The sequence below is a fragment of the Genypterus blacodes genome, unplaced genomic scaffold, assembly GCF_046128005.1.
Source record: "Genypterus blacodes isolate CSIRO-AG114 ecotype Tasmania unplaced genomic scaffold, CSIRO-AGI_Gbla_v1 ptg000052l_1, whole genome shotgun sequence".
Taxonomy (NCBI): Eukaryota; Metazoa; Chordata; class Actinopteri; order Ophidiiformes; family Ophidiidae; genus Genypterus; species Genypterus blacodes.
The window spans coordinates 1091157-1117989 of NW_027466864.1; the positions used below are offsets into that span (position 1 = coordinate 1091157).

Consider the following 26833-nt stretch of genomic DNA (forward strand, 5'->3'; position numbering starts at 1 on the left):
TTTTTATTTTGGAATTTTGAAACGGATGTACTTTATTTCTTTCATTTTTACTCATTGACTTGGTTGTGTTACCATAGAAAGGCGATTACTGTTCACGATATCAGACAAATCTGATTTTACGTTGGTAAAAATAGTGTAAGCAAAGTGGTGTTGCTATCTAAAGTGACCTAGTTGTATCCTACTTGCGATTATATAATTACATTTTCATTGAATGTTGTGCTGACTGAAGTGGATGGCGTGTTTGGAGATGCCAGCCCGGACGCATGGAGCTGGATTCTTTCTGGAGCTCAGAAAACGACTTCAGAGTGGACTCCTTATTGTCCAGTGAGTATTCTGAGAAACGACTATTGTAAAAAAATAAATTGGTTGCTTGTCAAATACAATTCAGGCTAGGCTAACAGCTAACATCGTGCAATTATCATGAAACTACGTCATCCTACTAATTCAAGCGTGTAAGAGACGCTTTTTAGGTTCCATTACACAAATACACGTATTTTCTGCTTCGACCACTTTCTATATTTATTAATTTGTAAAGTCACCGCGTAAATTCAGATGAGCAGCCCTGTCAAAGGTCGTCTTTTTGACAGAGGAATCACTTGGTAACATTTCAGCTAATCTCCTTACTTTTCTTCTCTGCGGCGAAAAATGTGCTTTGAATCTGCATTAATTGATTTTCACCACTAGGGGGCACTAATACATTAAAACATGTATCTGTATGTCAAAACCAAGAAAAAACAGTATATATATTTACAAACTCGGCTATAAGAATACACAATTGACTGTGTTTGATATCCCAATGTAACATATTATTTGTAGAAGTAAAACAAATGGAAATGGCCTAGACTAAATTATTGGGACTGGTAACTTCATATTTAGCAGCACACCCTTTTGAGACAGTTACTGCAAGATAAGATTGGAAACACCTATGATACTAATGAAAGAAAAGTTTTTCCAAGCAATTTTCCCTCTTTTTTAAAATTTAAAATAAAATGTTACATCGAAAATCAAAAGCAATGTGTCAGTTCTATGTAATGCACAATTGTGGATGCCCGTTACTTATGTAATATATGTGCATGTAGTACATCTACAACGTCAGTAGGTGGAGTTAAAGAATCAAGGCCGACTGTCCCCAGCTGTCACTAATTCCTTGCTACATTTGAATATACTTAATTATGAGTTTCCTCCAATTTTAGATGGGATCAATTTGGAAAATAACCAGAACACATTGCGCATCTGCCAATGCAATACAGTAGTAATTCTGTATGTTTTGATAGTGTTGATCTAGGAGTGTGTGAGTGTAAAAAATTCCTTTCATGTTGCCAGCTATAATATTTATACTACCAGGAGATTTAGAGAGGAGGAAAGGGAACAAGAGGCAACGAAGGAGAGTTTCCCCTGAACCAGATTGTTTAAATAGAAGCCCCTCAACCACAAGAAACGGACAGAAAACAGTTTGTTTTGTAGTATTCCTATTAATTCTTTGTATGATTTATTAGCTTGCATGTGCATCTAAGGTCCAGTTCTGCAGGCAGTATTGTAAGCGCCATGTACTCTATTTTATTTAATAACACTGACTCAGAGTACATTGCAAAGAAAATAACTTATTGCTAGACGCTCTTTGAATTGATGTATTTATTGTTTTATTTATTGTTCTGTGGCCAAGGCTGCCCCTGTCACTGTGCAGTGCAAGACTTTGACTAATAACAGATGCTCCTCAATGCTGGCACGAAACCTTAAACTGGTCTGCTGCTCAATGCGACGTCTGTGATGAGAACAAAGAGACCAATATCATTCCTCTGTCCTCAGCAGTCTGGATTTGATGAGTCAGAGTTCTGAAGCTCTACAGCTCACTCAAAACTAACATGACAGAGTCTTACAGGTTTTGGAAATTCACTGTAAACTATTCTGTATAGGAGGAGTCTGGCATCATCCCATAACCACTGATTCGACCACTAATCCAGAGTGTATTTCCTTAAAATCTTAGGAAAGCTGTTGCCGGAGGTCCTGCCGAAGTGGACGTGACAGGTGAAGGTTCTTCCCTCCACATCCGGGCTCCGGGAGCAGAGTTGAGCCTGACGCTGCCGGCAGGTGTCAGCTTCGTGCAGGAATGTTGCACGCCGACACCCACAGAGGAACTCGGCGGAGAAGAGCTACATTTCAGGCTGCGCATCAGTGTAAACCAAAGCAAAGATGAAGGTAATGATCAGGACTTTGCGGCTGTGACTGTTTATGCAGAATGTCTGGGGTTGAGTCACTCGGTCATCTGAGAGAAAGGAGGTGGAATGTCTGATGTCATGATTCTCGACAGCCCACATGCAACTGATCATCAGACTTATAAGACTTAAGTTCTTCTCCCTGTAAGCTTTGACTTGATCCCATATCAAACATTCACCCCAAAGTCATTGCACAACATCCACAAACTTTTCTCACACAGCGTTTCCTGACAGCTGTGGCACTAAGAACAGGCCACAGCTTAGGACAGCCATAGAGCCGTCTCATCACAAACAGATCCATTGCTAGCTTCTAACCCTAACCGCCCGGTATTTCATCGACTTTTCCGCATTGTAGCACAAGGTTACCGCTCCGCCGCCATAGTTGGCTCATTTATTTCTTTGCCTTTGGTCTCTCGCAGACGCTTCTGACGGCGTGATGGAGAGACTCCGGGTGAAGGAGAGTTATTGCTTCCACTGCCAGGCCTGCATGACCAGACTGCTGGAGGACAGGTGAGATCTTTAGGTGGAGGAGTGAGACCATAAAAGGGAAGTGGGGGCTTTTTTCCTCCGCCCTCCTCCACAGGAAGAGGAGGAAGTGTTTATTGACGGTCAAGGGGAAGTAAATTGATGGATGGAGCCTGCAGTTGTCGGGTTTACCGGGTTAGAGTGTGACACGAAGCCTCGGCGCGACCCAATTAGAAGTGTGTGTTTGTGAGGTGGTTCTGCTGTACATTGGTACTGTTCTTATTGCCTGCAGCTCATTGCTTTCTGTTCACTCGGTGTGACACGCTGGAAATTGCAAGTTGCTTTACCAAGACCTTCGCCCTCTGGCAAAGTTTCTCTGCAATAACCTATAATAAATTGCCCCCCGAACTTCCTTTCTTCCACCCGAGCGAGGGAGAGTAGAAGCGTCCGTACAAGAGCATAAAGTGAAGGTTTTAGTCTCTCATTTCTTCTCATTTTTGCGTTCATTACGCCTGTTACCGACAATTTCTCCTTTTTAGTACAGCGCTCAGGTAAAAGCAAAGGAACCAAGTGCTTTGTGGAAATGCATTAACAGAGACATTTTTTATACATTTGTCTGCTTTACCCCTATGTCGGAAGACGGCAACCGTTGTTAGGCACAAAAAGATTGCTGCATGTTCGCATATGAGAAATGAACAAGCACAAGTGTTAAGTTTCTCTTTCTGTTGTTGGATGTTAATTATTTTCTTATTATATTTATTATTATTACCACCGCATGGAAAATTATTCAGAAGAAATATTGAGCAATTTTCCTCCATTATCTTGTTTATTTGTAATCTTTTAGCATTCTGATCTTTGTACCTCAGAGTTTTGGGCGCTGGCTGAGATAAAACAGAAACTGCAGACCCGTGTCAAATCTTTTGCCAATGCGTTCCCCCTTTATTTCAGAGTGTTTAAGCGAGTGCTGCCTCTCCCTAATGGCAACTGGAATGCTATTGTAGACGACTGGTGTTGTCACCCGGACCCCTTCGCCAAGAAGTTGTTGCCCCGAGTGGAGGATTGCTTACTGGGCGACACCTTCCTCCTCCTGAGCAGAGACAGGAGCTGTGAGGACACGCTCACCGAGGAAGTCAGCCTCATCGGCAGAGAGGACAGCCAAGATCCAAAGGTGAGGGACGTGCATAAGCCACCGACCGGCTGGCTCAGTTTGGTTTTCCTTTTGAAGCAGGGTTTGTAAAACGCTATTTTAAGGTTACTACTGCTTCTGCAATTTTTACAGTATTGTGGAATTTTGAGAGGCCTGTTTTCCACACTATTATCTTGAATATTCATGAGGAATTCAGGAACCATATATTCACCCACACACACTGAGTCTAGAACTATGTAGGAATGCTGCATGTTTCCATCAGTTGTTCTCTGCAAAAGTGAAACTCTTGTTTCTTGTGCAAGACTAAAGCAGAGGAGAGAGAGAGAGAGATACGGAGGGAGAGAGAGTGCAAAGGGCAAGGAGAAAAAAAAGGCTCATCTCATCTGCCGTATATCTCTCTGCCTCCCTTTCCGCCTCCCATGTTGTGGTTATTGATTTGTGTTTTCTAACCACCAAACTGCAATGTGTGTGTGTTGTGATGAGTAATTTCTGGTCTGTGTGTTGCGTACAGAAACCGTGCCGCAGACTGAAGCTGGTCTCTTGTAAGAGCTGTTCATCAGTGCTGGGGGAGGCTGTCGCTGCAGGTAAACGTCGCTGTCAGTTGAGTCTCGTTAATAAAGCTCATCTTCAGCCGCCTGCTTCCATCAGCTTCCGTTTGCTCTCCTTACAGGGACGCTGAAGCTGTACATCACACAGGTAGTGGTGGAGACGACGGTGGGCGACAGAGAGCCGGACGCATCTCACAACAGGCAGGTGTTTGATCCAAACATCCACGGGGGGAAAAATAGAAGTTGTAGCTGTTTAAAGGAACGCGTCGTTCGAGAGGAAACTCCTCAAGCACCGTCTCCTTACATGAATCACTGTGACGGCTGATGCTGTGCTTTTGTCAGTTCAAATTCTAAATCAAATCCATCTTATCCAGTGTGTGACAGGTTTGATGTCGTGTTGGTGAATCTAGGGAGTGCAGATTGACTGTTATCACCGTTACAATGTCAGGTCAAAATGAGCTGTTTTAATAAGCGTATGCCCTCACAGTGCATGTTTGAATAGATTATATACGTTTGTGCAGATATCTAGATGTTTATAGTCGATGCACGCAACAGTGTCTAACCATTTGTGATCACCTCTCTTCAGCATCTCTTGAGAAATAGTCTTCCTCCTTAGGTTTGTGTGCTGTAACTATTTTTTAATATTGACCGTGTGGGGTTTTACAGAACGCGGCGGAACGCTTTTCCATATGACAATTTACGGTTATGTGATAGGAAACGCTTAGAAGATTGAAATATGTAAATGTAGGTTGTGTTGTCTTTTGGTCAGATCCTTTTTCCTGGAGAGGACCGTGGCTGCCAGGCTGCTGGAGCTGTCCAACACGCTGTGCAGCTTCCGCTTCTCTGTCCAGACTCCTGATGACAAAGCCTTCTTACTGGTAAGGACAAGCCACAATCAAGCACAGTCGGTGTGTGTGTGGGGGGGGGATAATAAAGCGTCTATGGCATCTTAGCAAAAATAGACTACTCAATTATTAGTGAAAAGGGAAACGCTGCTGTGGAAAATTTGTTTTCCGGTGATTTGATTGTTGTTTTGAAGCGCGGGGCCTAAGCTCTTAGCTCTGTTAGAATCAGCGACAAGGGGCTCATTACATTTGGCTGAACATAAACAGCAGCAGCAGCACCAGATGGCAATAAAACTCCAATGCTGTTCAGTCAAAAGCCCTTTGATGTTAAATAAAGCTTTCTTTGAACTCACAGTCTTGTATGTAGAGGTACAGATCTGGAGTGGATGTTATATACTGTATATGTGTGTGTGTACAGTCAGTAGTTGTTTGACACATTGACAACAATCCTACAAGTTGTGCGGAGCCTGTTGAAACGGATGATACCAACTGGGCCATTTTATGTGTTTAATAAAAGGCCAATATCGCCTCAAACGAGTGTGTGTGCGCGCGCGGAGTTTTTATGATAGGATGTGAAATGTCACACTTGAGACATCACGCTCGTACATCTCAAGTGTTCTCAAGTGACCTGTCTGCTCCTCCTGCAGCTCTGGCTGCTGAACAGCGACGCCATCATAGCGCCCGTCCTGCAGACGTCTGGCGAGGGTGAGAGGTCTATTAGCTCCCCTGCTCTTCACACTCCATCACCCAGAGCTGCCAGAGCCCTGAAACTCCTCTACATCGCCTGCTCTGATGGAGGCGCACAGCAGAGAGAGTAAGCGTTCTCTTCTCCACTGCCTACTACCTCCCACTTCCCTCTGTGTTTTTCTTCTTATCTCATCCTTTCATCTTCCCAAAGCTCCTCCTTAATCACCACCAGACTCCCGACTCCCGAGAATGAAAGGCGCCTTTGTTCCCCAACAGATTTCAGCTCTTAATAGAACTTTTGCTCTGAGATTCCCCTTCTTTGATGCCATTTGCTTATTGTTTAGCGGATGACTTTGACGTCAGACGGGTTCAATGTCTCAACCGCTGTCAGGTGCAGCAGATGTTTTGACTGGGGCGAGCGTCTGTGTACCTTGGCACGGCGCCGGAACGCGTAGGCGGATGCAGATGTCGGCGTTGCACGGGTTGGCTGCTGCGTCGGCTACAGCAGCACCCCACACGCAGGAGCCTTCCACCCTCATTATTTTCAACTGAATCAGAACTCTGTGTCTCTCTTTTTCTCCACCTCCTCTTTCCCCCCGCAGCGGGACCGAGCGAAGGGAGAACAGAGAGGTTGTGTTGTGCCTCAACCATTTTGACAAGCCCACTTGCTGGCTGACAAAGACGGGTAATTAGAGACAAAATCCACATGAAAGGAGAAGGATTATCTTCTCAGGCTAAGAAATCGGAGCGTTTCCAAAATGATGTGATAAACCGTTGGAGGAGAAATTGGGGAAATTATCTCTCAGTAGGTGCAATCTGGTTACCGAGCCTGTTGAATGACATCATCCCTGGGAAAATTAGGCAGTCTTTTTTTGACTAGGAGTTAACTGAATAGCTTATTTTAATATTCATCCCTTCCTGAAATGAAATAAAAGCAAATGTCTGCCTTCAATAGTCGTATTTCCGGTTTGAGGGCTTTTGTAATGATAAGTGCTTTCAACCTATCATTTTAACCCCTGATTGCTTTTCAGTTCCAAATTCGGCCAAACATCAAAGTCTTGATTTTTAAAGAGCTTCACATTTGACGTTCTCCCAACCTGCCTGTGGTATTTCGAGTAAAAAATGAAATGCGGGTCTTACTGGTATTCCCTGGACATCATTTAACATTCGTCCTTCATCACTCATCTCTGACATTTTTAAATTGAATGTTCTGCCTGGGGAGCCCAATCCCCCGGCTGATTGCCCTCTTATTCAGGATACTTGTTTGTTACAGGCGACTGCGGCGAGAAGTTGCAATACGCGTTAGGTAAAGCTGCCAATAATTGGCTGGAGAATCAGCAAACCTGATCTAAGTGGATTATGCTTTTGGCCAAGGGCAGCGAGACGATTATGAGCTTAGTGAAGAGTCACAGCCATTATCACAGTCCAATACAACAGGAAACACACCGTGACACACTTATTACAATAGAGAATAAGACAAATATACGGAGTGAGTTATGATATACAGTATATGGAAGCTAAACCCCTCTCCTGTTGGTAATGCTGTGTGTGTGTGTGTGTGTGTGTGTGTGTGTGTGTGTGTGTGTGTGTGTGTGTGTGTGTGTGTGTGTGTGTGTGTGTGTGTGTGTGTGTGTGTGTGTGTGTGTGTGTGTGTGTGTGTGTGTGTGTGTGTGTGTGTGTGTGTGTGTGTGTGTGTGGGGAGCGCAAGATCTGCCAAAACTCTTGAGGAGACTTTCCCCTCACAGGAAGTGTGCAGATGGCTAAATGTCACTCAGACAACCTTGATCAGCACCACATGCATGACAGAACATCAATCTCTCTCCTCGCCGTCACTCGCCCACGCTCATTTACACACCTTGTAAACGCACGCCATCAATCCAGTTTTTTATGACTGGTTATCTCTTTCAGATTAAAGCTGCGTAATGAAAGTAGCAGTGTGATCATTCGACGGTGACACGGTAGATTGTTTGTTGTAGCGGCGTCTCTTCATAAGTCCAATTCAAATCTATCTGGAGATTTTCTGTGAGCTTCTGCCTCTTCTTCTTCTTCTTCTTCTTCTCATTTCCTCTAACAGTCCAAAAACATTGCAGGTCATGCCACTCGCACACACACTACATCACTTCCCAAGTTGTCATGACGCTGTGTGATTCACAGTACATGACTGGGTGTCACCTTCAGTGTCTTGAAGTCATGACATGGTCACTCTACATGACTGATCAGTCACACGGGGACGCCCACGACCGGATCTGGCTTAAAGTTTACGGCTGTCGCTCCCCGCCATCGGGCCACGGCGTGACGCACACACCGCAGGTCTCGCCGACACATCTGGATATTAAACAAAGTCGATGTCTCCCTGGCGTCTGCGATGTCTGGACAAGCCTTTGGAAAATGCGTGGTTGAGATAAGCATGTGTCCGATTAGATGCCAAAAATCAGGCCGGAATCACGTTGTGTGACTGAGGCGTACGGGGAATTAGATGTGTGTGTAAGATTGTATTTATAATGGCCATCCTCTTGTGTGTTGTCCAGTATTATAACCAGTTGGGAGGTCAACGCCGTCGGCCATCCGCTCATGCTGCCGCCCAACGTGTGTGAGGAGCTGCTGCGAGTGATGGAGGACAGCAACTCTTCACTTCCCGCGTCAATGCGACACATGAGGACCTACAAGGTGAGGAGGCGCTAATAAGACTGCTGTAACCAAAATGGTTGAGGTGTTTTTTTGTTTTTCCTGAAAAAGTGCTAAAATACTTCCCTTCCAAAACTGAAATGTAAGCAGAAAGTCTTCCAATTTCTCTAAAGAGCTTTCAGCAGTGCAGCCAGGGACTCTTTCAGCTGTCATCTTCCTCACACTACCTCACTCCTCCGCTATTAAGCAGCACTTTACTGTGTTTCTATCCCAAACTAATTAAATCTATAATTCAAAGCTTTCATTTTAACAGCTTCCCTCCGTGCTTCAGATGTAAGGTTTCTTTCCTTTTTTTTTGTCCGCCCTATTTCAGCCTCCATTACACCTGTAATTATGCAAAACGTATATATTTAGCTCGAGTTACCAAGGAAAGTCGGTTGAGTGGAAAATAGGAGGCGTCGACTTTGCTGACAGTGCCGTTCTCCTCACTGTTGTAAAGACGACAACGAGGGTAATTAGCGCCATTATCCTCCACTTTCCTGTGCGCAAAAAGTTTGGGGAGTGACTTCTCCCACTTTAGAGAAGTCTTCTTCCACCAACCGGCACACACACACACACACACACGAGCAGGCAGCAAATCCTCCTGCAGGAAAATGTAGCGGCGGGGCAGGTGAAGCTGCTTTTTTGTTGTTTTGAGCCTAAGAAACGAGCTCATCCTCACTCGACTGCGTTAATCTGTGGTAATTTGAAGGGATTATTGTGTTGAAGATGAAACCCCTTGCTCCAATTCCAAAAAAAAAAAAAAAAAAGGCAGATCCCTTTGTTTTCTTTTTGATGTACAATCGCTGCAAAGATTTCACATTAATTCATCATGAGGGCATTTATCTTTTATTTTCTATCTTTTAATCCGACCAGCATCTTTTCCTGGCTTCCACACTAAAATAGTTTGGTGCTTAAACACGTACAATACCATCATGTTCACACACACCACACACACAGGAATGCCACCTTGTTTTTGTCTTGATTTTCAATTCCTGGTGTAATGAAATGAGTGGATTCATCTGATGAGCTATCTTAGTTTGCAGTATTTCTTTGGGTTTTGTCCTCTTCCTCGCTGCGGTTAATAGGGAGCAGACTTCACTTTCAACTCGAACTATGACAATCACATGTACGCCCTCTGTTCAGGAGAGACTTTGTAATATACGCTCATGTGGGAATAACATTATTACAGCGTTCTCCCCACTTAGCCAAAGTCAAATTTTGGAAGAAATTGCTTCCGCTGCAATCGGCTATTCTAATCCTCTCACATAGCGGTCCTGTGTTGTTATGAAGGTGTTGTGCTCAAGGTTTCATGATTAAAATGCCAGAAACCCCCCCAGTCTGGTGAAGTAATGAAATTCCAGGGCCATTTTTTATTTCTTTTTTCCTGTGATACAATGGCCCGAGTAACAAAACGTGTCATTTCCTGGGTGTTGGATTGGGGAGAAAGAGAAGAAAGGAGGCTGTAGAGAAATGGAGAAGACTACGTATAGTGACCCAGACGGTGGACACAGTGTCTGTCTGGTGGGGGTGTGTGTGTGTTTGGGGGGGGTGGAGGGGTAACAGCGGTAGTTAGAGTGTGATAAATGGATGTACTCCAACTCTTCCTGGGAGCAGAAGCTGGCTGTGGTATAGACTGCAGAGGATAGATGGGTAATGTGATCACAGGGTCGTCTAGAGTTACAGGAGGAGATGGTCTGAGCGTCGTCGTTGGCAAAAAGACAGCAAAGCCACCGAAGTCGGGAGAGAGGAGGGCCACTCGTTCCTGTCCTCGTCTACCTCACTGCTTATTTGGGGCTGAGACAACAAATTCAGTAATGGAGTGAATTCTTTCCACATTGGTTTAATAATTGTAAGTCATCTTTTCACATCTTTGTAAATTCGCTCACTTTGGTTTCTCAGTCAAAACTGAAGATGTCACCTTGGCTTCTTGGAATTAGTGATTGGCATTTGGCAATATATATTTGATTGACTGAGGAATTGATTCATTTAACAACAACTGCCTGATCAATTAGGGTCATTGGCTAATATCTGGTAGTGACACTGCAGTATAATCAGTCATACAACATTACTAATCACAGTCCATCTCTCCATTTTCCCTGTATCAGTCTCTTTGCTCTTGTACTATACAGTTTTTGCTGTGTGTGTGTGTGTGTGTGTGTGTGTGTGTGTGTGTGTGTGTGTGTGTGTGTGTGTGTGTGTGTGTGTGTGTGTGTGTGTGTGTGTGTGTGTGTGTGTGTGTGTGTGTGTGTGTGTGTGTGTGTGTGTGTGTGTGTCAAGCAACATTCCTCCTATCCCCTCCGGACTTGGCGGCGTCTTAGTTCAGGGGTCGTCACTTAAGCACGTGAGAGTAGATCAGAGCTCATGTAACCCAGCTGGTTATTGTGTCAAATGTGGCCCGGGCAGCTTTTTCTCCGCCCACCATCCCCAGGCCTGCCAGTGTAATGAGGTGTGAAGTACTTCTAGCTCTGTGTCACTCTTGAGCCCGGGGAACAGACAAGCACCCCCCCCCCAACACACACACACACACACACACACACACCTCATTCATCTCCCTCTCACTTCCACAGAGACGCCATGTGCTGTAGGTCAGACACGGAGTGACAGAAATATGGATCCAACATTGTACGGCGGAGGAAGGACAGAATCGATACCTCGCTTCCGTCCGTCTCTCCGCCGGCCTAGCTGCTGCCGCAGACACCGCCGCACTTTGTCAAAATAAATGACTTCCCCCAAGAAACGCGCCTCGATTCGCCGGATGCCGACCAAAAACAAATGGGGGAGAAAAAAAGGGATTTATCAGAAGCAGAGCAGCAGTGTGATACTCTTCATCATCGGTGTTTACAGGGGGAAGCACTGATGAGGAAAATGTTCAGTTATGTCAAGTTTAGATTGATTTTAAAACGCATTCTCCGGGAATAACAAAGTATGGATTTTTCAACGTCTTTCGGGAAAAGAAATCCACAAACATGCCCCCCAATTTCCCAACACCTAATACAGGTTGACCCGGTCCTTAAATGGCCAAAAGCTGATATGGAACTGGATCATCATTCCTCCATTCCCACCAGTTCAATGTCACGTTTCACCTCGGCGCTCAGTATTCTGTGTAGCATCTGCGACGTGTTCTCGTTGTTCCACCTATCTCTCTCTCTCTCTTCCTCGCTTCCCGTCTGTCTCTTGATCTTTCTCTCGCGGAGAAATTGTGCCCCCTGCTGCTTTGCCGAGTTGAGCGGTCTGACCGTCACAGTCCCTGACACCGAGCATCAAGCAGCGTGTGTTTTTCCTCCAAAGGCCTTCTGATATCCATCTCCCCTCCATGTGACAGATTAGCCCTAGTCCTCGGAAATTCCAGTTTTGTGTGTGTCTGTGGGTGTGTGTGTGTCGGTTGTGTGGTGTGGTTTTAAACTTCACAGTGCTAAAGTTTGACAGAGTTTCCATGAGTTTAAAGAGCTGTAACCAAAAGCGTGTCATCATCATCTGCCCCCGGTCTGACCTTTTTCTCGTCACAGTTTTGAAACCTCGATTTTTGACGCAGTACAAACCACTCAACCCATCCAGTGTGGATCTCTGTAAAGTAAACAGTTGATACCACACGTCTGTACTCACAAGGAGCAAGTGGAAAAGTCTGACTCCTCCGATCGCACTGCCGCTTGTTTCCGTCAATCCTCTGGAATGACGTTCAGAGTCGTGTCTGACGTTGAGGAACAACCACTTCACATCCACAAACAAATTATTCTGAGGATTCCTTCAGATTAGAGTAGAATGCACGGAATGGATGACAGTTTTGTTTCTTGGCACTAAACATCCAAAGTCGGTTCTGCTTATGTCATAAATAAGTCATTTGTTGGCTTTTGGGTTGCTTTGGCAACAGTGTGTTACGTATCAATCACTGGTGATGTCCAATTAGCTCTGGAAGGCATTTTCTGCTTGTAAACAAAACAAAAAAACGGAACCAGAAATACATTGAAACATTCAGCAGTAACTTATACTGAACAAGTATTACAACTACAAGTCTAGTGTCAGCGGCTACACGTCTCCACCAGAGCTGCGGTTTATGTTCTACCTTCCCCCGCTTTCAAACTATCAACCCCGAGGCTCATTTCTCCACATCCTTATCCCTCTTTGTCCTCCGTTTCTGGGACCCCGGGTTGTTTTTGCAACGGTTCACCTCTGCTCGCTTGTTTGTTATCATTTGTATGAATTACCATTGATGCGCTGGAGCGGCGAGCAGACATTGGCATGGGCACGGAGAAGACGGAGGCCTTGAGGGAGGCAAATGCCCTCATCCATCATCCCCAATGTAAGAGCCCTCAGTGGTGCGAGACCATTGTCTGCACCGGGCAAACACCCAGGAATGCCAAGTGGAGGTGGAGAGAGGGAGAGAACGGCTCAGCTGATTTGTTTTCTGTTTTCTGTGCTGTAAGAACGCGTTTGTGAAGTTCATTAAATGTTTACCACCCGTGGTCGTTGAGTGTAGACGATAATTGCGCTTAATGTGTGGCCAATCCATTAGGGCTCAGCTCTTTACCTTGCATAATCCTCATCGAAGAGTACAACACAAGTGGCGGATTGATGGCTCCATTAGTTTATTCTCACCCTTCTCATATATCCACGCAGATTTCAACCTCTCCTAACCTTCTTCCTGTTATCCTCAGGTGGCGTATTTGAGACTATGAGGTCAGAGGTGGGGATACTGCCAGGTCGGGAGGCCGTACATCACTCTCGGCAAAAGAATGTAAGAAGACTCGGCTCGGCTGAAAGAGAAAGTACTATGTGTGTATGAATATGTACATTTAAAGTGTCAAACATGCCACATAAAGTGACCAGAGGTTACTCGTAAAAAGGAATAAATCAATAACATGAATATATATGATGCAGGCGCGCTGAAGAACGTGTAGGAGCGAACGCAGAAGGAAACGCAGGAACCGTGCAGAAGCTTGTTTCTGTCAGATAATGATTTTGTGGTTGACTTTGTCATCTTTGGCAGCGCGCCCTTCATTAGACTCAGACAGGATATTACCAGGCTGTAAAACCTAAATGTGTTTTTCCAGTGAATGGAAACGTGGGTGTGAATGAAAATAACACCGATATCCTGTCAGTGTAGTGGAGAATGTATTTGATTGGATTACTGCTAAAATCATAATGTGTAACGCTACAACGTGTATGTTTTTGTGTCAACTCCAGAACTGATTTTTTTTGTTTTATGACCTATTTTCAACAAAATAAAACAGTTTTTCCAGCTTTTGATTCCTTTTGTATGTGTTCTGAAATCACTGCCGATCACCAGGTTCTCAATTCCGTCCCCACACACACTTGGACGCACTTGTTGTCATGGCCAGGTGGAGACATTGATCTTCAGCTAATATTTGTTTGTGTCGGTGGGATGGAATCTGATATTTGATTGATTTTTCTCTTTTATTTCATCACTTTCATTCCCTTGCCAAATGGCTTCCATCGCCTCCCTTGTACGCTTTTCAATTTCAACATCATAGAAGGGTTTCTCATGGTTGTCCGTCCCCCATGCTGCCCTCAGCGAAGTGAGTCTATTTTGTCTCATCCTGACCCTTTACCACTCCAAGCAATAGCTGTTGATTTATGCACCATTGGTTTCGTAATTCTCTTGGCAAAAGGAACAACACTTGTTTGTACTGCCAACCTTTCTATTTTTGTTGACTAGCGCAGAACTTTTCATCGTTTTGACACGAGCTGAGAATAGTACAATGACGTGTTTCTTGCAAAAATCCGAGACATTTGAGCAGATTTCATTTTGTTTCTAAGTTCAGTTTATGATGAAATGGGGCGTTCAGGTACTTCTTAAATGTCAAACACTTTAACAAAGTACAATTTTTAATGATGTCTGGACTTGTGGAACAATTTATTAAAAACTTTGGCCTAAATGGACTATTTAAGCCATGTTGAACAGCAAAAATGCATCAAGAGCTTATTCAGTTGTGAAAGCCAGAATGATCCATGAACACTGGAGCTTACAATACCTAAGGCCACGCCTCAACTTCACAGCTCCTCAGAGCACCATCCACTTTGCATAGGTTATCTCTGACCAGTAATGCATCATAATGTCTCCCTGCATGTCTATTTTTACACACTCTTAGCGGGAGATTCCCCCCCTCCTCCCCCCCCCCCCCCCCCCCTGCTTGTGACTGCATGCCTGGATCAGCTGAATGCTGATGCTGCAAGTGGCAATTACTTTTAAAAATACAAAGAAGCATTGTGCCCACTGAGGCAGCAAAGCAGAGAGTGAATTGGCTAATTAAATACATCCAACACTGAACCGTCAAGGGGTTCTCATTTCCTTTCTGCCCTTTTCCCCACAAGTGCAAATGAAGTGGGCCCTAAATAACCCATTTGTTTCAAGCCCGCTGAGCAGCAGGAGATACTCCACATTACTGGCTGAGGCTGCCGCTGCTGCTGCTGTTTGGAACACACTCATAGAAAAAGTCACCAAGAAGAGAAGAGCACTGAAGAGTCACAGGCCCCTACTTTGTCCCTACCCTGCCACTTGATGACAGACAGTTGAAGTGTCAAATTAAAAGTTGTTGGTTACTGCTGTAGACACCCCGGGCCTAATTAGCCTGTTGGGTTAGTTATTTTGTGTACAGTATCAGTTGGAACAGGGGTCTACTCCATACCGGGCCGTGGTAATTAGTCGTCTCTAGTGGCAGTTTTCGCTTGACAGTTTTTTTTCTTCTTTTTTTACTTGTGTAGCTGGACGACAGTAACGACTCCAGGAAATAACTCAGGTGATAAGCAACCGCAGCAACACTTAAATTGCATACCGTTATGGATTATTCTAGTTTTGAGCTGCCAGTTTTAAGATAGTGCTCCATTTTTTTGACACATACTACTGTCATGAGTGAGCTGATCATCTTGAATGTGTTATTTATGGGTTTAAATTGTGACTCAATGTGTGAAGTTCTTGTGTAGGCAAGTTAGTTTATCACTATATACTATGCGTGTGGTTCTGGAAGGAAAAGAACACGATTTGAAATCCCTCAACTTTTCAGTAAACGTAAATAAAGATTACAAACATATACGGGAATATCCAGTGTTTCTGGTAACTCCAAGGTAAGGTTAAGTTTATTTATGGAACCATTCGAGAGCAGACTTCACAAAGTGCCTCACAGTAAAGTAAATACAGTTTTGCAGTCAGAGTTTATACACAATGAAACATTAAAAAGAGAAATACTAAAACTAAAAACAGGCCTGTCCATAAAAGCAGGTTCTAAGATGCCATACATAATAAAAACTTACTAATGGAATTACAATTTGCTTTCACTTTCCTAATGTCCTTCCATCCTTCCATCCTCCAGTTTGTGCGCAGAGCACACATCTCCACACAGAACAGCTGGCTGTGAGTTGACCATGCTGCCCCTCCCTACAAACATAATTAAGTCTATTTAAGGCAGCAAATGACTTGTTTAATTAATGAAAACTGAAATGAACAACAAACTAGACTCACGCTTAACGGCACACATGGTAGTGGAAATAAACGCTCCCATATAATATGTCAAATCCAACATAGCTGCATAATGAACTGAATTTATCGTGATTGATAAATGAATAAATACCACAGTGCTGATTCAATCTATGATGGTCTATTCACAGCTTTTATATTTGCTCCGCTATGCCGAAAATGTGCAAAGAAATGTGCTGCCCACAGAATAATTTATTTTACATGTCCATCAGTAGCACCCACAAGATGGAATAGAGAGATTAGAGAGATGAGTGGTGATAGCAGAAAAGAGCAAACAACAGCAAATCCACAGAGAAGATTTGCTGCCTGCCTGGACTCACTGTTTGACTAGACGTCTGTGGGAAAACTCAAAGTTTTGAGACAGAATTGTCAAGAGTGGATCTTGTAGATTCTGGCTTTCATTGCAATTGACACTCGACTACTGTTAGAGAACACATTTCAGTTTTCTTTTAAAATGTTCAGCTGGCAAAGATTAAGATACTGTATGTTGGTTCCTGGAGTGGCAGTTGATTTGTATTGTGTCAGAAGATATGGAAAAATCCTTCTGTTCTTCCTCAACAGTATAACTCAGTGCATCTTTTCACCCTAAACCCCCACTTTCCTCTCCCATTGGAGATAAGGGGGCCATTACTTCCACACATTACGTCACACATATGGAGCAATCAAGTCCATGAGAGCCACAGTATGAATTTCAAATTGGATTTTCCAGCCCTTTGCCTGTGCTAATGTATTTGATATTATTTTCGGATTAAGCGAGACGGTGATGTGTGAGATTACGACTTGGGACCTGCAGAGCAAAAGAGATCCTTTTGGGACAGGTCAGGCCATAAAGCTTGTCTCATCTCTGAGAGGAAATGAGGCATTAGATTGAGTTCCTGTTTTAGTCACCCAATCCTAATGGGTCATCTGTCCTGTGAATCCTCCAGTCACTCTGCAAAGAGGAATCGGAGAATCTTCCGGATGCACTCTAAAGCTGAGACAGATAAAACAACAACAACAACAACAACAGGATACATTTGTCTGTTGAATTGTAGTTTTTATACAGTTGTTGTCACTTATCCAATTCCCTAATTCATTTAGTGCTTAAAAATCACTTGAAAGGTGTCATGTCAGGTTATGCCACCTGGACAGCCTCATGAGGAGGTATTATGGACATGTCCAACTGGGCAGGATCTGTGGTACTTAACTTCGCCTGCTGCCTTGACGACCTGGCTATGAGAGCGGAGGGATAGAATGATTTTTTTTTTGTCGCCCCTCAACATCCACAGGCCTTTCTGGAACTGAACTTGCTCTTTTCTCCACTGTCGTGTCATCACTCAAAACACACAAAGTTATTCTGTCTGTGCCTCTAGCTTCCCTCAACTGCTCCATAACTTTAACAACTTCCCACGTTAGTATCTCTGTCTCTCTCTCCCTGCATGCCTCCACCTTCTGCCAGTTTATCCTAACAAGGCTAAGGAGCATATGAGTGCATCCTCCTGGGGCTTATTAGTTTACTCATTGGCATCAACAAACCTCAATGGCAACCTTGGAGCAACCTTATATGAAAAGCAGACACCTCGACAGCACTTTCTGAATGCTAGTGACGGCTCAATGACAGGGGAGGAAGGGTGGGGAGGGGGTGATTGAGCTGACAGATGTGGACTGGGTTAAAGGCCCTGGTCTGACATTTTGAGCTGACATCTGACAAAAGAGACAGCAGCCCTGCCGGAAGTAGGGTGATGTGGGGAGGTGGATGCTGTTTCTGCCGCTGCTGCAGTTTGATATCTGCTCCAGCCTGAGGGGAGAAGAACCAGACACTGCTGCTGAGTCTGGAAACAGAAGAGTTTGCCTCACAGTCAAGGGGGTAAAATCCTTATCATTTCTTAAATCTGACATGTATTATTGAAAAATGTTCCCTTATTTTTCCTGTAGCTTACAATTCTGAGAGGAGTGAGTGAGTTTGTATTCTTGCGTATGTGACAGAAAGCCTTGATTAAGAAATAACGAGATGGGTAATAAAGGTAGAGATCAGGCCTTCAATCCAGTTAAACTGCTCAAATGGAAGAAAAACTTTCCCTTACAAAGAACTGAGAGATTTGAGATTTGAAGTGAAAGGCAATGGATGAGAGTAATAGATCACATCACTATTTTTCCAGCGGGTAATCAAATTGAGATCCTCTAACTATCTACCAAAATACAGATCATTCAATGTGTGTGCCGTGAACAAGATGACAGCCATAAAGGCCGCTGTGCTGCTGTCCCTGGATCTAAATGAGGAATGGGTGGATTTGGGAGCAGGAACAGAGAGACAGAGGGGGACGTTAACGACAGGGCAATCTGTCAGTGCGCATGGCCGGATCTAATGATCCAGTCTACACACACTCATGTCTCTCTGTACACCTCACGGGTGAATTCACGGCAGCTTTGGTGAAGCCATTGTCGTCTTGGGTCTCCATCATCACCAACTGAAGCACAAAGTGTATAAACATAAATGAATCTTACACTTTGGTGATGTCGGACAATCGAAAACGCTCGATTCTAAATTCACAAACATGTAAATGTTGCTGTTGTAAAAAGCTTGTGTCAGCCTCAAGTGTCACAATGCATGTTAGGCATTTAAAGACTTAATAGGAAAATATGTCTGACATGAAAACAATCACACCTTGCATTCAAATGTAAACTGTATCCTGATCAATCATGTGGATAATGACTTGCCTCTAAACCTTGGATTAAAATGTGTTTTTGTTGTCTGGATTCTGTTTGCATTGTGATCAGGAGGGTCACTGGATCTCTTAATTGGATATTTCCAGGCGGATATTTTGGTTCTTAAACTGCACATGGGAGCTTGATAAGAAAAGCTGGATTCAATTATTCAGTGTAATTGTGTACTCTCATGTTCATTATATACTGTATACTGATATACTGTATATCAACAGTCGAAATCGTGATCAGTCTTACTCGCTGGAAATGACGCGCAAGAGAGAGGACAACGTTCTTTACCCAGAGCAAGATATCCTCATGGAGGCTATAAACAATGTAAAAGGATTATATGAACTAAAGGCAATACTGCAAAAGGGAGGCAGTAGCTCAGTGGGTAGAGCTTCCGCTTGGAGGTGCCCCTGAGCAAGGCACCGAACGTTCAATTGCTCCCCCCTCTGCGAAGGGTGGTAATGTAATGTAAGTCGCTTTGGATAAAAGCGTCTGCCAAATGATCGTAATGTAATGTAATGTAATGTAATGCAAAAGCAAAAAATGAGGAAGAAAAAGGCTGGCAAAAGGTGGCACACAAATTTAATGGATAATGTAGTGTATTCAACTGTTCAGTTCTATTACTGTCTACAGTAGCTACTAAATGGACTGTTCTTACCTTTTATCCAAGGCACTTTACACTCATTCACACATTCATACACACTCATTCTCTGATGGTGGAGACAGGCCATGCAAGGAGCCAAACTGCTCATCAGGACCAGGTTTAGCTAGGGGGTTGAGGGTTCAGTGTCTTGCTCAACAACACTTTGACAGGCTTTAACACAACATAATCCTGTTTGCGTTGTTTCGATCCGAGAAAGATTCCGATGAGCCAAGACAACCAGGAAAACACCATCAATTAATTCCTGCCAAATCATTGATCTCCATACTATGAATATTGGTATGTAGTAGTAGTTGGACCTCGACAAAGGTATAAAACCATACATTCCTGGCCAGTTGTTGATCATTAAAGCCTGTGTGTGTGTTTCAGCAGGTCAGAGGAAGACATGGATTTCTCTAGCTGATGTAAAGTGTTGCAGGTGAAATGTCAAACTTTTCAGTTTTTCAGCAAAAACTGACCAAACGAGAGTTCAGACAATCGGGTTGAAGAGTGTCGGCACATTTCTCTCCTGTCCTCCCACTCTCCTTCTGCTTGGGTTTCTGTTGATTGTAGCCTCGGGATAAGCAGGGCTTCTGTTTGTGGAGGGGACCGAACCCTTAGGACAGTAGAGCAATATCTTCTTCACATGATATAAACCCAGTAAAACCCCGACCCGATCCAAAGTGAAAAATAGGCACTGACATTTTTCCACTGGCCGAACATTGCTTCAGTGAGTGCAGGTTTGCGTCTTCCTATTTACCTCTTGCCAAAAAAAAAAAGGCCTTTAGTCCAGTCCGCCATATTTCCTTGAACCTCTCCTTAAATGGGATTCACTTCGATGAGACTGTGCTCGTTCACTTTTGGCTCCAAGTCTCAGCACTTTATGAGCCCCTTGGCATTTGGGTTTTGAGGTCTGAGAATCCCGCCCACAGGTCACACACACACACAGACACAGACACACACACACTCTCACACACACTGTTACAGAGAAGCATTTATTCAGTGAGGGAGAACAAAGACCTTCACCATCCCACAGACGCGAGAGGTAGAGAGGAGGATGTTTCGACATGTTCAGGCCGTCTACTTTCTTGTCAAAAAGCCCCTTCCTTTTACCTCAACAAAGCTTTCCAAAGAGTGAAAAGAATAGCTGGAACATATTCTTCATCTCTTTCTTCTTTCAGATAAGGTTTTGGAACGGGTTCAGTTATTACCTGTGTCATGAGTTGAACCGCCTTTATTTTCTTCTGATGTCTGCCTCATCTGTGGTTTCAGTCTCATTAACATGACAGATTTAATTCTGTTACATTTTGTGCACTGGGAATGCATTCGGATTTCAAAATGCTGCTGCGATGTTTCAGTGTTAAAAGGATATTCCATCCATAATCCATCTTTCGAGCAGGATTGCGACATATTAGAGCAATATTTAGGTGAATTTCACAATTTTGTCTTGTAACCAGCATGAATCCTAGTTGTCTACAGATACCATTCTCCATCAGATAGGAAACTAAAGCTGTTGTACACACACTTTCCAGGGTTCCAGGACTTGATGAATGATGGGCTCAATATGGGCCCACTTCCACAATCACACTGCACTCTCTCTTCCCACCAGCTCCAAAATTAGATGTTCCCAACTCCAATCAACAACGATGATGGCGAGTGCCGCCTTTTCCCTACAAGTGTGTGGTTGGCATCGTCCCTATGCAAGTGTCAAGTCTGTGTGTTTGACCTGCTTGTGTCTGCTCCCTCTCATCTACAGCAGGGCCCATCGTGATGCCTCAGGCTGCAAATCTTGTGTCAGCTTTAATAGCTTCTGTAACAAAGTTATGAAAGGATGTTGTAGTTGGCTGAAGGCTACACGTGTTGTTCTGCGTTGTGCTCTGCTGTACTGTACGCAGAGACTGAATCATGGTTGTGATATGCAGTATTGAAATTAATTTTCGCACAGGAAACAGCGAGTTAGTGAGACAGTTGTGCTCTTTTACATTACAGTGCTTATTATCTGGAGTTACTAGTAATGTCTTTGAAAGAACCATATAGTATTTTTGTCTCACAGAGGGCTTTAGGACACTGAAATTGTAGGACACTGAAGATTTTAATGATGCAAGCAGACTGGATTGTCCACATTACTGTGTCTTGATCACAATCATAGTGGACATAAGCGAATAACAAGCAGATACATTACATCATCAAGCTAGATTGAATGAACAAATGTCATCAGATAGTTACATGAGTAGCTAAACTCATTCAGGCTCATTCCTCCGCAAAGGAAGAATAGATCCAGGTCTACTTGTCTTTGTTCTAACCTAACAATTAGAAGCAGTGGAAGGTTGTGCAGTGGCTGTGGATCATCTCCAGGTCTGCAGCATAGGGACTTGCTCAAGGGCAATGGCTGGAGCATTAACCCTAAGAAACTTGTGAAACCCACAAAGTGAGGATGTAATTGCTTTATCCGTCATAAGAAACAGTAATTAAAAAAGAAACGCTATCTCACAATGTTAAGGAATAATTTACTATAAATCCGGATCCACGCTTAGATGTTGATAAGCAGACACCCTGCAGGTCGCTGTTGTTTTTGTACCAGTAATTGATGCCTCTCAGGGCTGTCAATGCGTGAAGAAGAGGGTGGTATCACAGCATCTCTCTGTCTGAGCTTGTTATCCAATATCTTCTTCATCACATGAACAGTTCCATCATCAGAGAATAGAGGCACAGCAGATGAGAGCGAGCTTGCCATGAAAACTGGGCTCATGTCACTAATGTTACTGAGTAGTGCGAGGTGGCATTGCTATAGTGCAGTACAGTACTGTGTGTGTGTGTGTGTGTGTGTGTGTGCATCACCAACGCTCTTGGTGAAGACACAGCTTCTGCCAAGGGAGTGTGACTAACCGGGTAGCAGGGATGATGATGTGAAAACAGTGTGTGTGCATGCACAGTCAATCTGTCGTCGACTGTGCGCACATACACTCCTCCTTGTAACATCAGTGGCCTGCTTGCAACCTTCCCAGCTGTGTTCAGGATCACTGCTGATGATGGGATGGTGTTTAAAAACTCATTTAATGGGCACCATGAGGAGGAAACATCTGGCTTTAATACAGCACATTTATGCTCCGGTTTGTACTTCCTCCCCAGTCACACACACACACACACACACACACACACACACACACACACACACACACACACACACACACACACACACACACACACACACACACACACACACACACACACACACACACACACACACAGTTTCTCACCAATATTCACTGCTGGAGCTTAACCTGCTGCCTTTTTATAACTTAGATTGAAAGATCACAGTGTTCCTGAAAACCTCTGAAACAAGCTTTATAATAATACAATAGTAATACAATGCTGAAATGAACTGTAACACAGCGCTCTGCTTTAATCTACACATTCTCCCTCAAATCAGAGAGACATTCGTAGGGTGTGTGCGAGTAATGGCCTGCAGACAAGACGCCATTTTCTACGCTTGGGTGAATCTCGTTATTGTACATTTGATTTCCGAGTTCAGGCAATAGAAGACAGATTTTTTAAAATTTCCTTGCAGTTGTAATATCAGTGTTTCACAATCATTTCCATATAATTGTGTATCACTTGCAATATTAACAGATTCCCCGTGCTTATCTGTGTCACACCCTCCTCTCCATGGCACCGCTCTGTCACCATCAGTCACCAGCCTCTCAGCTAATCAAGCGTTCTCACCAACACCTGTGAATGTGGATCATTGCCCACACCTGCAGACAATCATCTCCACCTGCCTGCTCACACACACACTGTATTCATGGACTCGTCACACTTTCGTTGCGACACCTTAGTTAAGTTTAGTTCGATTCAGTTGTATTCTTTGTTTGTAAATGATTTACTTTACCAAAGCCTTCATAGTTTGTCTCACTCTTTACTTAGTTCACACATTATTCATGACAATCTGATGGTCAACCAATGTTCTTATATCTAAAATAGAATAAAACCTTATACCTATTTAACTTAAACCTGTTGTCCTCATGTCTCGACATTTTTCGCAGCCATTAATGGTCTAAATATCACTTTGGGTACATAAATCCAAAACAGCAAGGATAAATCATAAATGCATGCAAAATAAATCCAGTGCAGGTCTCAGGAGGATATTGTTCAACCATTTATTATACAGATATCTTTGAAATTGATATGTGAGGATTTCAAATGACCCTAAGCTATTTCCATCTGCTTATACGTACAGCTAAATCAGCTCTTCACTAAAGCATACATGTCTGATTTGTATCAAAAGTGGGTTTATGTTTAATCCAACCGTTTGAGAAGAAGATGAGTCAGCGGTGGCTTGTAGCTGAAGAGAATGCAAGCAAAGAGCAAATTAAGTGAATGAGGATCTGCATTGGGTTCCAGTCTAGTGTAGCTGTTATCTCTGGGAAAAAAAGGGTCTCTGAGTCTCTTAGCCCTCCCTGATTAGTGTTTCCTCATCTTTTAATTTAATTGTTCATTTGATTTATTGCAGAAAAAGTGATGAACCGTTGTATGGTGTAAGAACTCATTACAATTTGTTGCCGATTAGGATCCAGGGGCAGATTGAAAAGTTTTGAAATAATTTGTCTTCAAATTTCGGTTTAGATATGTTGTTAAAATGACTAGTTCTATTACAAATAAAACAATATAATAGCTCTTTCTTTCTCCTTAGGTCAGTATAAGGCAAAAGCTTGTTCAGTCTTGGCAGAGGGATGCACTCTAATGAGGCTCTCTCCACTTAGAATGGAGATCAAAGCCTAGAAATGCATTTAGAAACCACGTCAGTCATTATAATGCAGCTTTAGGTCTCCACGCTCCCTCTTAGCAGAAGTTTCATTTGCAAGATGCAGCCTGATCATCATGAACAACACATGTCTGCTGCAGGGCCCCTAAACCTCAGACCCCAGTTGTCAGATCAATGTTTTCTGTTCATGTTTACCCCCGCATTTTTTAAAGGATTTTGCGGTTTTGTGTGAGTGTGGTAAATTAATCCTTCTCAAGCCTTCATACTCCAGTGAATTGCAAGCATTTGGTTTTACAATGAGATGCTGGATTTCCCACTCAAAATGCCAAGAATGGGAAACAGATTTGGAGAGGTGGTGGTTGATACCACAAAGTGCAGAGAACTCGAGCTGGTATGTGGAGTGGGCAGAAACCTTACAAAGGCTAATTGGGTTTTTATCCTGGTCATCTCAGATTGGCTCATGTACAGAGGGGTAACCGGAGAGATCGTAATTGCCCAAAGCGTTGGCTTGTAGATGGTAATACAGGCATCGTCAAGACCTATCTGATAACTACATATGAAGCTCATGTTACACACCACTTTAACAATATTGCATTTCATCTGTCGGGGGGCTGTCTGTGCCTGTATCTGAAGCCTGTTTCATTATACTCCAGAGCTGCTGCCAGACTGCTTTGCTGGCATGGAAACTCATCTCATTTCATAGACAGAATAGAAAATGACAACACGGAGCCCAAAGGGGCGGAACGACATACTTGACAACTGGGGGCCGAGATTGTAACTGGAGAAATGTTAGCGTATTTCCACATTCACCCGGGCTCCTGGGAGAACAGGCTCCACTGGAGGTCTTGGCTACGATACGGATATCAAACGGTAACGTGTCAGGGTTATGTTGTTTTATACAAGTGTCCAGCTTTAAGCCTGAACAAAAGGAAAGTTATAAGATCGGGGTGGAGGAGGTTATTTGTGCTGGCTACCTTGTGCAAAGAGCTGTGAACAGCCGGATCATTCTAGGCCATGTAACAAATTCCTGTTTCCGCTACACCTCAGGAGTTGGACAGAAGTCCAGTGTCAACGCCACTTTTACCAATAGATTAATGGCAGGGACACAGTTTTCATATTCCATGTGGACCTTGTTACATTGCTTCTTCAAGGCCTGCTGAACATTCTAATTTGAAAGGAAAAAATACATGTTTTTAAATGGGATTTGTACCAGCTGACCTTGTCGAAACATTGCTGGGTGGTGTGATGGAGCTCCACCTGGCTCCCTCTGCCCTCGGTGCTTTTGCTGCTGTGTTGCTGAAGTCATTACTCACTGTGACACCCTCCACTGATCTACATCATATTACCAAACATTTAATATTGTTCCCCGCTGACCGTGTGGCCTCACAAAATAACCACCGAGGGGATTACAACCCCGCACTAAATACATCATCCTGACTGTCAAAGCACTTGCATCAGCATCTTGAACATTTCCGATCCTTCATGCTGTGCTCTTCGTCATCTGGAGAACTTTTTAATTTGCTTTGCAACTTTGTTTGACATTCCGGTTGATTTGTTAGTGATCATTTATGCTCTGAAGTGAAAAACAATGCACTTGCTTCATCATCACAATAACATTTGTACCTCCTGAGGTATTGAGTGTTCAGCACTCAGTGAGTTGTTTCATGACCGAGTCAGTTGCCAAAGGGCACCACTGCTGATCCGTGTTTTCCCTTTGATGTTTTTAAAAGTACAGTGCCAAACTAGACAGGAAGTAGGCACAAAAAGCAACAATTTTGCGATTTCCCCAACACACCTCAGGAGACTTCCTAACTTAATCTAAATCGGTTTAACTTTTTTTTCTCACCAGCAATATCTCATAATATGAGTCTCTCAGCTTTTCCAGATGGAACTGGAACGCCACTTATCTCGTGAGATTTATTACCTCCGCTAAAAATCTCCCTCTCCTTTTCTATCTCAATAGGACTAAAATGCCAAACTTAACATACAGTATATGCTTGGATAGATATATGTTTGGCCTTGGTTGAGGTATATGTAGCAGTGAGGTTTAGTCCTGGATTCTTAACTGCAAGGGCTTAGAATGATCCTTGATCATAAATGAAATTTAGATAGGATTGTGGCTATGCAGCTGCTTGAGAGGCTGTAGACAACACCACTTCACATGGACTGTATAATTGTGATTGCTGCTAAGTACTCTATGCTCTGTGCTCTGTGCTCTGCATTTGAAAACCAAACCAAACTGGTAACTGTCTTCTGACCTGCTCACCTGCAACTGATGGAGTGACAGCTTATCATCCAGCTGAGATATGTTTGAGGAGATGTTTCCACATAGTCAGGGGTGAAGTTGTCGGCTCAAGATCAGATTTCCATAACAATGAATCTGAGGAAATAGCACAAGGTAGCTCAGTCAATTCAAACTCATTTCTCCCACATAATGTTTTATTTTATTCAATCTTTTTTTAAATTCTACATGTTAATTTTTAACATGGAACTGTAGTGTGGCGTTTATCTTATCTCATTACCTCCACCAAAGTCTGTAACAATTATTATTATCATTTTTATTATTGTTGTTATTCAAAGTAGTAGTAGTAGTAGTATAGTAGCTGTAGTTGTATTATTAGTATTATTTTTATTATTATTATTATGTATTACACTTGTGTTGCATTACAAGATCCTGCC

At 43.3% G+C, this 26833-nt stretch overlaps 1 protein-coding gene across 1 annotated transcript; it reads left to right on the forward strand.

The window, feature by feature from the left end:
* The first annotated feature begins 59 nt into the window (after positions 1-59).
* ube3d (ubiquitin protein ligase E3D) lies at positions 60-13809 on the forward strand. Its single transcript, XM_076150577.1, has 10 exons — positions 60-324; positions 1985-2196; positions 2633-2723; positions 3627-3846; positions 4337-4409; positions 4496-4574; positions 5143-5251; positions 5866-6032; positions 8434-8572; positions 13225-13809. Exons 1-10 carry the CDS (start codon positions 233-235, stop codon positions 13243-13245), a joined length of 1203 nt encoding a protein of 400 aa, XP_076006692.1. The 5' UTR covers positions 60-232; the 3' UTR covers positions 13246-13809.
* The last annotated feature ends 13024 nt before the right edge of the window (positions 13810-26833 follow it).

Bases quoted from the DNA above. Each gene is read 5' to 3' on its own strand.
- ube3d (XM_076150577.1), top strand. From the start codon at position 233: ATGGCGTGTTTGGAGATGCCAGCCCGGACGCATGGAGCTGGATTCTTT. The intron at 2,724-3,626 runs GTGAGATCTTTA...CCTTTATTTCAG, and splicing joins ACCAGACTGCTGGAGGACAG to AGTGTTTAAGCGAGTGCTGC. The intron at 5,252-5,865 runs GTAAGGACAAGC...CTCCTCCTGCAG, and splicing joins ATGACAAAGCCTTCTTACTG to CTCTGGCTGCTGAACAGCGA.